The sequence below is a fragment of the Belonocnema kinseyi genome, chromosome 3 (assembly GCF_010883055.1).
Source record: "Belonocnema kinseyi isolate 2016_QV_RU_SX_M_011 chromosome 3, B_treatae_v1, whole genome shotgun sequence".
Classification (NCBI taxonomy): Eukaryota; Metazoa; Arthropoda; class Insecta; order Hymenoptera; family Cynipidae; genus Belonocnema; species Belonocnema kinseyi.
The window spans coordinates 149219251-149234370 of record NC_046659.1 but is presented as its reverse complement, the minus strand read 5'-3'; the positions used below and the strand labels follow the sequence as shown (position 1 = coordinate 149234370).

General features: G+C 28.5%; 1 protein-coding gene across 3 annotated transcripts in view; it reads right to left on the bottom strand.

The window, feature by feature from the left end:
• LOC117168774 (2-hydroxyacylsphingosine 1-beta-galactosyltransferase-like) overlaps positions 1-15120 on the bottom strand; it is a 48289-nt gene that overhangs the window by 21118 nt on the left and 12051 nt on the right. Inside the window, exons 6-10 of one of the 3 annotated variants that reach the window (XM_033354553.1) lie at positions 14866-15024; positions 2749-2859; positions 2546-2663; positions 1974-2479; positions 1442-1804 (exon numbers count right to left, since the gene is read on the bottom strand). In XM_033354553.1, coding sequence (XP_033210444.1) covers positions 2838-2859; positions 14866-15024 — 181 coding nt within the window. In that variant the 3' untranslated portion in view covers positions 1442-1804; positions 1974-2479; positions 2546-2663; positions 2749-2837. Of the gene's footprint in view, positions 1-1441; positions 1805-1973; positions 2480-2545; positions 2677-2748; positions 2860-14865; positions 15025-15120 lie in introns of those variants that run through there. The other 2 variants (XM_033354552.1, XM_033354554.1) reach the window with 2 other exon arrangements.

Here is a 15120-nt window from a genome sequence, read left to right as displayed (position 1 = left end):
TGAAACATCCTCCTTGTCCATCCTTTGTTTTGTCCACTCGCTCGAACTAGTCAGCGTTCCGGCGGCGTCCCCTGAAAAATCCTGCGGTGTCGCGTCGCGAGCTCGTAATAAACTCGCTGTAATTATGGAACGAAAAATCAAATCGAATTGAGATTTTCCAAAAAGTTGGCCAATATATTGGCGGAAAATTCGTTCGCTTGAAGTTTGTCGTAGCTCAAACTTCCTCGCTAACTTTTTTAATGTGAAAGTCTAAAAACGTGGTTTTTCATTCGGATTTAAAAAAAAATATTAGAAATTAACTTTTGACCCTTTTTGGACACTGTAGCCTCCGCTAGAGTGTCACGAATAAAACTCAAAGAGAAATTTGTTAATTAGTTGATAAACGAATTACTTACGGCGAGTTGAATGTGAAAAAACGTGGTTCTTTCAATTAAAAAAAAGTCAGTGTTTATTTATTTACTGAAAAATTTGTAGCCCGAGAGAAAAACTGTAAATAGAGACTCAGGTTCATTCTTCAAGAGCTATCTAATTATATTTTTGATTTTTTAAATTTCGAATTTCACTTTTGATACCTGACGTCACAGCCTGGACAATACTTTTACTCGTTCTCGAGCGCCTGTCGCCTTCTTGTCCAGAACTCCTCAATTATAAAAAGTTATTTCAATTTTTAATTAAAATCTATCATTTCAGTAGTATAGAATTATGATAAGTCATGCTCTTCTGAATCTAAGATCTAAGGCTGATTGTGAAAAATTTGACCATTTTAGACAAGGAGAAAATAACTGGTAATCCGCTGGACCGTTAGATTATTCGAACTGTTGGTGCACAGTAATCCTGGTAATCCAAGATAATCGGGAAAAGAATGGCTTTTAACCCAGAGTAATTCAAGTAATTCGGAGTAATTTATTTGTAATGCGGGATAATTCCCTTGTAATCTGGAGTCATCCTGCTCTAATCCGGAGTAATCCACTTCGTATTAGAAGTCATCTACTGTTAATATAGAGTGACCAAACAAACTATAATGCAAAGTAATCCAGTTTTAATCCTACGTAATCTTGATAATCCTGAGTAATTCGGAAAAATTCACATTGACCGGGGGTAATCCCAGTATGACGTAGCAAGATCCTTGTGATCCAGAGAAATTTACGTGTAAACGAGAGTAATCGCGTTCTGACCCGGAGTAATCGACTTTTAATTCAAAGTAATCTACTTGTAATTTAGAGAACCATATATAATGCAAAATAATCCAATAGTAATCCAGTTTAATCTGAGTAATCTAGAGTAATTCGAAAAAATACACTTGTAATCGGGATTGATACCAGCATTATGAAGCAATACATTGGTTATTCGAAGTGATACACTTGAAATCTAGATTTAATCTGTTCCAATACCGACTTCTCCACTTCTTATCTGAAGTAATCTACTTGTAATATAGACTCACCTACTTCTAATCTGAAGTAATCCACTGGTAATCCCGTTCAATCTGAGTAATCCATGGGTAATAGGAGAAATTCACTTGTAATCCAAAATGATAACAGTATTGTGTAGAAATACACTTGTAATATGTAGTAATACAGTTGTAATCTAAAGTAATTTTTTTATAATCTGGAATAAGGCACTTGTAACCTGAAGTAATCTCTTTGGAATATAGAGTAATCTACTTATAATGCAATGTAATCCACTGGTAATTCACTGGTAATCCAGTGTGACCTGAGTAACCCAGGGTAATTAAGAGATATACAGTTGTAATCTGGAGTGATGTCACTATTATGGAGCAATACACTTGTAATCCGATTTGAGTGACCTAGCGAAATTCAGAGAATTACAGTTTTAATCCGGAGGGATACCAATGTTATGAAGAAAAACATTTGTAATACAAACTTATACACTTGAAATCTAGACTAAATTTGCTCAAATACGGAGTGCTCTATTTCGAATCTCAAGCAATCTATCTTTGAAATAGACTCACTTACTTCTAATCTAATGTAATCCACTGGTAATCCAGTGGAATCTTAATAGTCCATAATTAATAGGAGAAATTCACTTGGAATCCAGAGTGATAGTAGTATTGTATAGAAATGCACTTTTAGTCTGTAGTAATACACTTGAAATATAAATTACCTCCAATGCAAAATAATCCAATGGTAATCTGAGTAATCTAGAGTAATTTCAAGAAATACACTTGTAATCGGGATTCATACCAGTTTCATGAAGCAATGAACTTGTAATCCGAAATAATAGACTTAACATATAGAGTACTTCTGTTGTAATCCAGAGTAATTCACTTCTAATCTGAAGTAATCTACTTGCAATATAGATTAATCTACTTCTAATCTAAAGTAATTTACTGGTAATCTAGAGCAGTCTAAGTAATCGAAGGTAAATAGGAGAAATTTTCTTGCAATCCAGAGTGATTCCAGTATTCTGCAGCAATACAAATCTGTTATCAGTAGTAATACACTTGTAATCTGAAGTAATCCTATTATAAAATGAATAAATACACTTGTAATCTGAAGTAATTTACTTAGAATATAGAGCAACCTACCTTCAATGCAAAGTAATCTATTGGTTATCCAGAGTAATCCAAGTAATTCGGGGTAATTCAGAGAAATACACTTGCAATCGGAATTGATACCAGTATTATGTATCAATGCACTTGTAATCTGAAATAATAAACTTAAAGTATAGAGTAATTCTGTTATAATCCAGGGTAATCTACTTCTAATCTGAAGTAATGTAGTAACCTACTTTTAATTTAATATAAGCCATTCGTAAGCAAGTTTAATCTGAGTAATGCAGGAGACTGCGGAGAAATTTAGTTGTAATCCAGCATGATATCAGTATTGTACAGCAATACACCTGTAATTCAAAGTAATCAACTTGTAATCTAGAGTAAGACTATTATAATTTGAACTATTGAACTTGTAATCTAAGGTAACCTACTTGAAATATAGATTCACCTACTTATAATCCAAAGTATTCTCTGGTAATCTGGTGTAATCTGATTAATCCACTTTAAAAAGGAGATATTCACTTGTAATCTGAAGTGATAGTAGTATTATGAAGCAAAGCACTTCTAAGACGAAGCAATATGTTTGTCATCTACTGTAATCCTATCCTAATCTGAATTGATGCAATTGTAATCTGAACTAAAATTCTGACAATATAATGTAACCTACTTATAATTCCAAATAATCCACTAGTAATCAATGCAAGCCTATTGATTATTTATTCAGGGTGAAAGAACAAAAAAATTCACTTGTAATCAGGAGTCATAATAGTATTATGAAGCAATACACTTGTAATCCGAAGTAATACGCTTTACATATGAAGTAATCCTATTCTAATCCGGCGTAACCTACTTTCAATTTAAAGTAATTTACTTACAATATATAGTAACCTACCTATATTGGAAATTAATTAACTGCTAATGCACTGATAACCCTGTGTAATTCAGTAATCCAATGTAATTCGGAGATATTCACTTGTAATCCGGAGTGATACCAATATTATGAAGTAATACACTTGTGATCTAGAATAATCCTCTTCTAATCTGGACTAATGCACTTGTAATCTGAAGTAATCTACCAGGAATATAGAGTAATCTACATTTAATACAAAGTAATCCACAGGTCATCCAATTTAATCCAAAGGAATACACTTGTAATCTGAAGTAATCCGGTTATTATCCGAGTTAATCCACTTATAATTCAAAGTTTTCTGATTGTAATATAGAGTAACCTACCTATGATTCAAAGTAATCCACTAGTAATCTAGTGTAATCCGAGTGATCCGGGGTAATTTGAAGAAATTTACTCGTAATCTGCAGTAATCCCAGTATTTAAAAGCAATACACTTTTAATGTAGGGTAATATACTTCTAATATAGAATCTGATCTGAAGATATCAGATTGAAATTTTACCTATTTTGCTGGTAGGTGCACCTCTTTAGTTGAAAGTTTAAATATGTGATTAATTTTGTTGTTGTTTTTGTTTGATCAAAATTATTTTTTTTAGCAGCAAATTTAACTGTTCCATTTTTAGATGAAACTTTATCTTTTCCAACTGAAAATATTACTACTTGATTGTAAATGAACTAATTTGTTAAAAATTATAATTATCTTATAAAAAATTCTTGATTTTAATATTGAAAATCATTTGTTTAAAAATTCACCTGTTTTGTTGAAATTCCGTTTCTTTGGTTAAAAAATATTTCCTTTTAACTGCTCTTTCTTTTGGTGAAAATTTGCCTTTTTGAGCTAAAAATTAATTTATTTTGTTATAACTGTTTGGTTGAAATTCATGTATTTGGTTTAAACATTGTCTTTCTCTTATGAATTTGAATCTTTTTTGGTTACAAATTGAACTATTTTATTGAAAAATTTAATAACTAAATTAGAAATTCAAATATTTTGCTTAATATCGGCCTTTTTGGTTTTAAAATTCATCTTTTTTAATTGAAAATTCAACTTCTTTGTTGAAAACTGAACTATTTTGGTAGAAAATTTATGTCCTTAGTTAAAAATTTAAATATACATTGTTACCATTTTTTTTCTTGTTTTAAAACTAATTTTTCAACTGAAAATTTTACTGCGCCATTTCTAGCTTAAAAATATTTTTTTAAACTGAAATTTAATTATCTGTTTTAAAATTTAACTTATTTTTTAAATATTCACTTTAGAGGTAAAAAATTCTTGAGTTTAATATTGAAAATAGCTTATGTGAAAATTTACTTCTTTGTTGGAAATTTGTTTGCTTGGTTAAAAAAAATGTTTACTGAAAATTTAACTGTTTCATTTTTTGTTGAAAATTTGTCTTTTTTAGTTAAAAATTAATTTATTTTGATGAAATTCCGTTTTTTGTGAAAAATTAAGACTCTTGCTTGAAAATTCATCTTTCTGGTTGAAAATTTATTAATTTTTGGACAATTGAACATTTAGGATACAAATTTATGTATTAGATTGAAACTTTGTCTTTCTTTTTAGAAAGTTATTCTCTTTGATCGAAAATCGAACTATTTTGGTGAAAAATTCAATTGCTTGGTTGACATTTTTTTAAGTTAAAAATTTTAATATATTTTTTTTATTTATGTTTATATTTTTCCGTTGAAAGTTTAACTATTTGGTTGAAAATTCATGTATTTTATTTAAAATTGGCCTTTTTATTCCTGAAAAGGAAAGTATTCGTAATAGTAAATCCCGAAATTATTAAACTGCCGACTTTTAAAAAATCCGAATTCGAAAATGTTGTTCTTTTGCATCGAGAAATATTTTTTTAAATTATTGTCATTTCAAGTTCAAACAATAATTGAAAAATTTACATTAAAATTGAACAAAAGTTTGTTGATAGAAATATTTCATTATTGTATTTTTATTGAATAAACATGATTCGTTAAAAAACAATTTCCTTTCGCTTTTTAAATTCAACAATTTCCTAGCCTCGGGGATTTTCCAATATCGGATATTTAATAATCTGGTCATTTTCAATCGAAAACTTACAAATTCGGTAATATTATAAACTTTCAAAAATTCAATTATTAAAAAATTTAGAAATTTTCTAACATTATGAATTGTTAGTGATTTTTATATATCAGCTGTTTTATAATTCCCAGTATCGGGATAATTATTTTGCGGGATTTCTCATTCAACCCATAAAGGTTCTATATTAAAAATGTATATCAAATTAGAATTTTGGTTTTTAAATACAATATTAGGGAGTAAATTGTCATTAATATAATTATTTTATTGATGTATTTTTATGATAAATGTTTAATACAAAGAAAAGATGGAAAACAGCTGGAGTTAAAATTGTGAAATTTGAAGCCATCAGCATTAAGGCCATGTGATGAGTGGGTCACGTGACCCGATTTCTACCTTACCGACACTTTTGTCATTTCCTGAAGTATTTTCATAGGAAGCGCCACATCGAGTTAAAAATTTGGAATACTAAACAAGAAGCACTAAGAATGGTGGGTCTGGTCCTAAATGTGTATAATTATGAAAAAAGTTTTTTTTTGTGAGTATTTTTTTGTGCTTTTTTCATAATTATTAAAATTTAGGACCAGACCCACCTTTCTGAGTGCTTCTTATTTATTATCCTAAATTTTCATCTCGATGTGACGCTTCGTGTTGAAATAAGTTAGGACATTAAAAAAGTGTTGGTAAGGTGGGAATCTGGTCACGTGACCCACTCGTCACATGGCCTTAAAAGTCTATTTAATTATCTGAAATACCAAAAAAATAAAATAAAATATAAATGAGAGCAGAGCGATGGGGTCATGAGACTTCACTGGTCACGCTGTTAATGAGGTAGAAATTAATTAAGCTGGGTGGAAAGGTGGTTATGCGCGGGAAAGGGCAGAAAAGCGGGGGGTGGGGGGCTAATTAGGGGTCTATAATTGCTAGCGTGGCCGAGCTTGAGTGGCATATAATATCCTGTAATTTAACCAACGAGACGATACTGTCATAACCGCTGACTTGAAAATTAAGAGGAATGCAAATTCAGGCCTCGGACTCACATTACTATTGACAACTTTTGATACTTTTTTAAACAACGTAAATATTTATCTACTTAAAGAAAAGATAAATCTTCTACTATTTACTCAAATTTTAAATGATTTTAGGGATTCAAGAGAATTTCAAAGGGGCAGTTCCTCCCTGCTGAATTTCTCCTCACGCAGCTGAGGGACCGCCAGACCACCAGACTATACCAGACCGCCGGACCGCTAGACCGCCAGACCGCCAGGTGAGCAGGATGGCTCTTAGTATGTATACTAGGTTTGTTAAAAAATTTAATCTTTAATTTCAGATCTTTTCTAGGTTTTGTCGAAAAGTAATTTGAAAAAAATACTAAACCTTATTCTGAAAGTTTCATTAGAGAAAAATATAAAGAATTGTGAGAAAATAGTGGCAATTTCTTAGAATTTATTATATAAAAAACTCCCTAATTGTAGCGGGAAATGAGGTCATTTGTAACTGAGTCTTACTACATTTATCATAATTTTTTCACATTTAATCATCCATTTCACAGATTTGAAGGGATTTTACAAAATTTCAAAGAAAGACTTTCCAGAAATTTTAAGGTAATAAATGAAGTGGAATAACATTTCCCGAGATATAAAGGAGTGCACAATTTTCAAAGGATTTTAAATCACGCTGTGTTCAGGAAAGTTGGGTAAACGACGATAAATTGGGCATCGCCCACTTTAAATATTTCAAAGGATTTTCGTAAATTTCAAAGAATTTCCAGAAATCCTGAGGCATTCAATTAATTGGAACGAATTTTTCAGAGAATTTAAGGTATGTTTAAAAATTTCACTGGATTTTATGTATTTTCAGAGGATTTCAAATATTTAAACGTTTCTAAAGGAATTTAAAAATTTTTTAAAGTTTTTAAGGTACTGTACATGATTTCCCAAGATTTAAAGAAGTGTACAAATTTCAACGGATTTTAAAGCATATATGGAAATGCGTGAGTAGAAGTTGGATAGGCAATGATACAATGGGCATCGCCCATTTTTTAAATTCTAGGGGATTTTAGGAAAATTTAAAAATTGCTAGAAATCTTCAGGTATTAAATAAAGTGAAATAGAATTGTATGGAAATTTAATGGACTTTTAGGAATTTTACAGGATGCTACGTATTTTCAGAGGAATTTAAAGATTTAAACGTTTCTAAAGGAATTTTGAAGATGTTATTAAAGATTTCAAAATATTGCACGCGATTTATCAAGCTTTAAAGGAGTGTAAAAATTTCAAATAATGTTGAAACATATATAGAGCTGTGTTAAGAAAAGTTAGGTAGACGATGATATAATGGGCATCGCCCATTGTAAAAATTTAAAAGGATTTTAGCCAATTTCAAAGAATTTACAGAAATCCTAGGGCATTGAATAGAGTGAAATGATATTTTAAGGAAATCATCGGGATTTCAATTTATTTTATACAATTTTATAAGTTTTTATAGGATTTTAAAGATTCATATGTTTCTAAAGGAATTTTGAAACAAATTAAAGATTGAAGATATTGTACGATATTTCCCAAAATTTAAAGAAATGTAAAAATTTCAATGATTTTAAAGTATATATAGAGCTGCGTAAAGAAAAGTTCGGTAGACGAATATAAAATGGGCATCGCCCATTTTAAAGTTTTCAATAGATTTGCGGAAATTCTAAAGGATTTCTGTTTTTTTTTAATGTGATTTTTTAACAGAAAATTCAACTATGACATTTTTGGTAGAAAATTAATTGTTATAATCAGAGTGTAATCTTTTTTAATTAACAATCTAACTCATTGTTAAAAATTTATGGATTTTGTTAAAAATTCGTCATTTTTAGTTGAAAATATATTTTTTTCACTTCTTTAAGTTCTAAATTAATTTTTAAACTAAAAACTGAACTATCTTTTCATTGAAAATTCAAGTATTTTCTTCAAATATCTATTTTTTTTTAAATTTATTTCTATAATTGTAAAATCTACTTATATTACTTTTGGTTAAAAAATGATACTTTTTTAGATAAAAATTATATATTTATTCAAAACTTTCTAGATTTTGTAGAAAATTCGAAATTTTTTGTAGAAAAGTAATTTTCTTGATTGAAAATTAATATTTTTTATTAAGGATCCAGTTATTAAAAAAAATTCCTTTTCAGTTTGTCAAAAACCAATTTCTTTAAAAAAATTTCTATTCTACTATTTTTGGTTGAAAATGAATATTTTAAATTGAAAATTGACGTTTTTTTACTCAATAATTCAATTTTTCACATTTTTCTGTTTTGGCAGAAAATTAACCCTTTTGTTTTAAAATCGACCTTTTTTCGTTAAAGATTGAAAGATTGAAGAAAACTAATTTTCTTTGTTAAAATCGTATCTGGTTTATTGATGATTCAACTATTTTCTTGATTTTTTTTGTTTATTAAAAATTAATGAATTTAAGGAAAATTTTCATTATATCATTGTTCATTGCAAACTAATCGTCTTTTGTAGATAATTAATTTTATGGGTAAAAAATTAATCTGTTTTTATTATTTTTAACATAGATGTCCAAATTCAATTTTAAATTGTCTTATATGGGAAAAAACGTCTAGCATAATTGATTAAAAAAAAATTTTATCGTTAAGAGATTCTGCTAAATAATGTAAAGAACCTGCTTGATTTTAAGTGAATTCTATCTTATTCTAAATGCTTTTTATTGTTTTGTATTGAAAATTAATTTAGTTAAAAATAATTTACATCTGTATAAGGTTTCTTATAATTTATAATAATAAATTTCGTACCAACAGATTATCTAAAAATAACAAAAAAGGAATAACATAATACAAAATTTAATATTATTACATATACGTAACTGAAAAAATAATTTGTAAAGAACTTTTTCGATTGAAAATTGTTTCATTAAATAAAAAACTGATGATAAGCTTTTTTTCGACTACATCTTTTTTGATAAAACATCTACTGTTTGATTCTACTAAATAATGTGTAGAACCTGCCTGATTTTAAGTGAATTCTATTTTGTTTTAAATACTTTTTATAATATTGTTCTTGCATTGAAAATTAATTTAATTGAAAATTCTATTATTTGTTTTAAAACATTTTGTTAAATTGAAAATTCATCTTTTTTTTAAATTTTTACTATTTAGTGTCAAGATCATCTGTTTTAATTTAAATTAAAAAATAATCTGTAAAAAATGTATTTTTTTTATTGAATATTAACTTTTATAAACTAAAACCTGAATTATTCTATTTTTGCTTGAAATTTGATATTTTTGAATAAACTGCATCTTTTTAGTTAAAAATTATGTGATGGGTGAAAAATTAATATGTTTTTTATTATTCTTAACATAGATGTGTAAATTCGAGTTTTTATTGTCTTATATGGGGAAAAAAGTCTTGCATAATTGACTATAAAAAAATTTTATCGCTTAGAGATTCTACTAAATAATGTATAGAACCTGCCTCATTTTAAATGAATTCTATCTTATTTCAAATATTTTTATATTATTGTACTTGGATTGAAAATTAATTTAGTTGAAAATTCTATTATTTTTTGAAAAAGAATTTTTTAAACAGACAATTAATTTAGTTGAAAATTCTATTATTTGTTGAAAAAGAATTTTTTAAACAGAAAATTAATTTTTGTCATTGAAAATATAGATTGTAATCCGAAGTGATAGCAGTATCATGAAACAATGCACTTCTAAGACGAAGTAATGTGCTTGTCATCTACTGAAATCCTATTCTAATCTATTATTACTTATCTGTAAAAAAATATTTTTTTATATTAACTTATTTTGTTGAAGATTTATTTCTTTAGCTTTAAATATGAAATATTTTATAAAAGCGAGTTTTTGATGTTATTTTGTCGATGCACCTGATTTTTTGAAAATTAAAATATTTGGGTGAAAATTAACTTTTTGTTAAGAATTGAACTGTTTTGTAAAACATCCCCCTTTTTCGTTAAAAATTAACCGTTTATTGAGAAATATTATTGCCTGGTTTGGTTAACATTTTAAATAACCTGTAGAAAGTTTCATTTTTTTTATTGAATATTAACTTATTGAAACTTGATCTTTTTTAGTTAAAAAAGGAATGATTTATTTGAAAATTTGTGTTTTTTGTCAAAAATATAGAAATTCTCCTTTGAAAACTCATCTTTTTTCTTGTTCAGAATTCACCTATTTCGTTGTAAGTTCCTTTTTAGTTGGGCAAAAACTAATTTCTCGCCGACCATTTAATATAATCAATGAATACACAAAACAGGCAAATTTTGGAAGTCTTCAAAAACAGCTCCGATTTTGAAAATTTCTTTTTAATTTCGTTTTTTTTATATTATTCAAAATTAGAAACCTTTTGGAGATGGAAAACAATTATTTATATTGTTTAAACAATATTTATGATATTTAATAGCAAAATTAAGTTTTGTCCCCATTTTTTTCTGAAAATCTCTTTATATAGTCATTTCAGAATGAAAAAAAGTTGTTAAAATAAACTGTATATCCATAATTATAAATTTAAATCGTAAAAATTTGCTGTGTGGGTTAAGAAATTTTTTTCTTAAGGTCCTTGACTTTTGTTTGATTGTTTATTTTGCTAATAACAATTAAACTATCTTAGGTGAAGATTCATCACTTTAGTTAAAAATTCATCTATTTGATTTAAAATTTAACTATTTTTTTTAAACTTTCGGGTTTTTTATAAAAAATTAATTTTTTTGATTGAAAATTATAGTATTTCATTTTGTGGTAAAATTTATTTTTCTGTAAAGAAAATTCAACAATTTGGCCGAAAATTTATCTTTTATGGTTGAACATGCAATAGACTGTTTAAAAATTCATATATTTTTTTTAAATTCGCGTTTTTCTCCAAAAAATTAATTTTCTCGTTTTAAAATTCATGTTTTCGGTTAAAATAAATTATTTAGTACAAAATTATTCTGTTTTGAGAATAAGAAAGTTTTGTGATAATTTCTTTTGACTTTTTAAAATTTCAAAAAATTTTTATTCCATTTAAATTTTTCATATGTTTTTGTACAACCCATTCTGAATACTTTTGAATCCCCTATAATATTTTTTTCGCAAGCTATAGTTATTATTAAAGCTCTGAAATAATTAATTATAAATAATTTTGATCTCTTCGAGATATTATCATGAAAAGAGATTATGGGAAAGTAATTTTGGAAATCGATAGTTTCAGAGTTGTTTGTGGATATCGAGGGGAAAGAAAGTAATAAGTTGTTAGAGACAGTAAAAATAGATAAAATGTTCCCGTGGCGTGGTAATGAAAAAGGTAATGTATTCGTTTAACTCGCACAATAAACAAGCGTGGTATTATTATTTTTCATTGCGATTAATCGTATCTCTGATGCGCAGAATATTAATAAAAATTACATTTTATATTTTTTGTAGATGTGAGAAAAGCACTAAATCATTTACATTTATTAAAATATTTTAAAAAAACTGATAAATAAGTCTGCATAAAATTTTATTTAAATTTCATTACATTTTCATTAATGTCTGATATAGAATATTAAATTTCTCACCATTAATGGTTCAAATACCAAATAAATAAATAGGTAAAGACATTTCTAATTGTGTTCCATAGCAAAAAATAATATTTTATAGATTTTTGTAGATATACGGATGATTTAAATTAAAGTGGCAAACATCATCTAATTTTGCGACCAGCAGTTCGCTCTTGAATTCTAAAATTAATTTCTAACCTCAAAATCTCAAAAAGTTGTTATCGCATTTTACAACAGCAATCGACTTTAAGAAAAAATTCCATGCTTCATAGGAATACTTGTAAATAAAAAAAAACTTGTAATTAACTTGTAATTAACTTGTAATTAAAAATATACTAACCCTACCGATAGAAATCTCAGAGTATATGCTAAAGATTCTCAAGGCTCTGAAAAGCTCGGAGAAATTCTCCGTAGGCATTCAGGTAGATATATTTAATGGCTCAGATATGTCGTTCAAATGCTTTGAAGGTTTTGAAATGTCCTTTCCGAAATTGAAACACGATCATAAATAATAAGCAGAGAGGCTTAAATTGAAATAAGAATTCGATCATAAATAAGAAGCAGAAACGCTGTATTGCAGCGGTATGGGGTGCGTTCCAGGGGACCACCCGGGTGCACTCCGAGCCGTTCCACGATGTTAGGTGAGTGTTGGGCTTCACTCGGGTGAACTGTTCAGTGATCACTCGGGTGAAGAGTGGGGGTCACTCGACGGGTGACTATTTCACCCGCTGAAACTAGGTAGGTGGAAGTGAGTGACCAGTGGAATTGGCGGGTAGAAGTGGCGGGAATCGCAAGTTTAGTAGTAGACTAAAGTTTAGTATCTTCATCATCTAAAGTTTAGTATCTTCATCAATTTCCACTATTATTGAACACATCACTGTTTATAATAACAATGACCTCATTACTGAGGCAGCAATTAAAATCTTCTTATCCTGTTCTTGCATTTTTTAAACTTGTGTGTAACGTAACCTCAACTATCTTTCACCAAACATACACCAGACGCACACTCGAAACCGTTCATTCTACCATTCTCTTTCCACTTCATCTTAGTAAACTCCGCCCACTTCCTTACTTCACCCACCAATTCACTCGGGTGGTCGCCTGGAACGCACCCATGGGTGGCAAGGTGGTAGTATAGCAGAAGCGTTGATTCGTATTATCGAACTTGAATTTCGATTCGATTATTATTCCCAACAGTGATCCAAAAATACTTGCGCATGCTTGAACTGTGCGGCGCTCATTGGCTCTAGTTCGCGTACGTATTTAAAAATCAAGTACAGACGCGCGCCGGAGCCACTGAACATCACTCAAATCCAAGCAAGCGCAGATCAAGAAAGCTCCGTTGGGATCATTAACTTCAAGAAAAGACGTGTAACGTTCCATTGCTGTCTAACTCACGGTGACTCACGGATGTCTCTGTCGCACGCGTGTAGCTATCAAAGAGCGAGCAATCGTGACAATTTTTTCAATATTTTCCAATGCTGTCTAACCCACTGACGCCTCGTGTCACACGCATATAGCAATGAAATCGAGTATTGTGACAATCGAAATCGACAATATCGTTTAGAGATTTTATATTAAGGATAGAGGTGCGTAAAGTTCGGCAAACCAATATTATATGGGCATCGCCCATTTTGAAGTTTTAAAAAATTGTAGGAAATTCCAAAGGATTTCTAGAAATTGTTAGGTTATTAATGAAGTAGAATAAAATTTTAAGGGAATTTAATGAATTTTCAATAATTTGACAGGAACGTATTTCCAGAGGATTTTAAAGATTCAACCGTTTCTAAAGGAATTTTGAAAGATATTTAAGATTTGAAGATAATGCACGGGATTTCTTGAGATTTAAAGGACTGTAAAAATTTCACAGATTGTATAGCATATATAGAGCTGCGTAAAGAAAAGTTCGGTAGACGAATAAAACTGAGCATCGCCCATTTAAAAGTCTTTAAAAGATATCAGGAAATTCCAAAGGATTCAAGAGATTTACTAATTTCTACAGGAGTTCAAGAGACTTTGTGAGATTGTAGAAGATTACAAAAATTTATATTTTCTTAAAGGAATTTTTAATGTATTTACAAAATTTTAAGAGATTTCAAGGAATTTTACAATATTTTAGGAATTCATAGGATTTCTAAAGAAATTTCAAGATTGCAAGAGATTTTGATAGATTTAAAGGAATTCAAAATTTGTAGCAGTTTCAAATTTAATGTTTTAAATTTCTAGTTTTAAAGATGAAAATTTATCTAGTTTTTGTTTTCCGAATTTAAACCATGTGTAGTTGATAATACTGATGATGTCATTTATAATAAAAAATTGTAAGATTCATGAAGAACGTTTATTTTAACAAGTTTTTGATATTAAATTCTTCAGTGACTGACATCGATAAAACAATTTGAAAAAATATTTTAGAAACAAATGATTAGAAAAAATAAAAAACTTAGAAATTTAGAAAAATTTACTTTTTTTCCCAAAATTGTGCTACTATTGATACTATTTTCAATTACCCAAATAAGTCAGAGGCCTGTAAATTTCACAAGAAAACTGATATCTATAAATTATAAATGCTTTATAATCATCTAATTCAGTTCCTCAATTCTCTAAATAATTTTTCAAAACAAAATATTTTTGAATTTTTGTAGGTCACGTATCAATAATAATTTTCAATTTACACCTTAATTAGCTAAAGTCTAATTAAGAATTCTAAAAGTATTTTTTAACTTTCGAGACATCATTCTTTTTTTAATTCTTTTTTGACACTTTTGCATAAGTACATTTTGAAAACGCGTTTGACAATAATCAAAATAAGATAAATTGCTATGAGAGGGGATAATATCAAAAATCCATACACATCCAGCAATTCCTGTTGCCACCAGAAGAGATTCAAAGCCGGTGATTTTAAAGAATCCGGGCCATTCCTTATCACATATTCTATCCAAAAGATAGCCGTTTTCAATGGACTCATCGGCCTGTCTCGAAAAATGCTTGAATGATATTTTGCCGCTTTTCTGGAATAAAAAAACAGCATTTTCAAAACAGGACCCAAAAAAATTAAATAGAGAATTTGCAGGTTTATATCGTTATTATTATATTCCTTATAATAT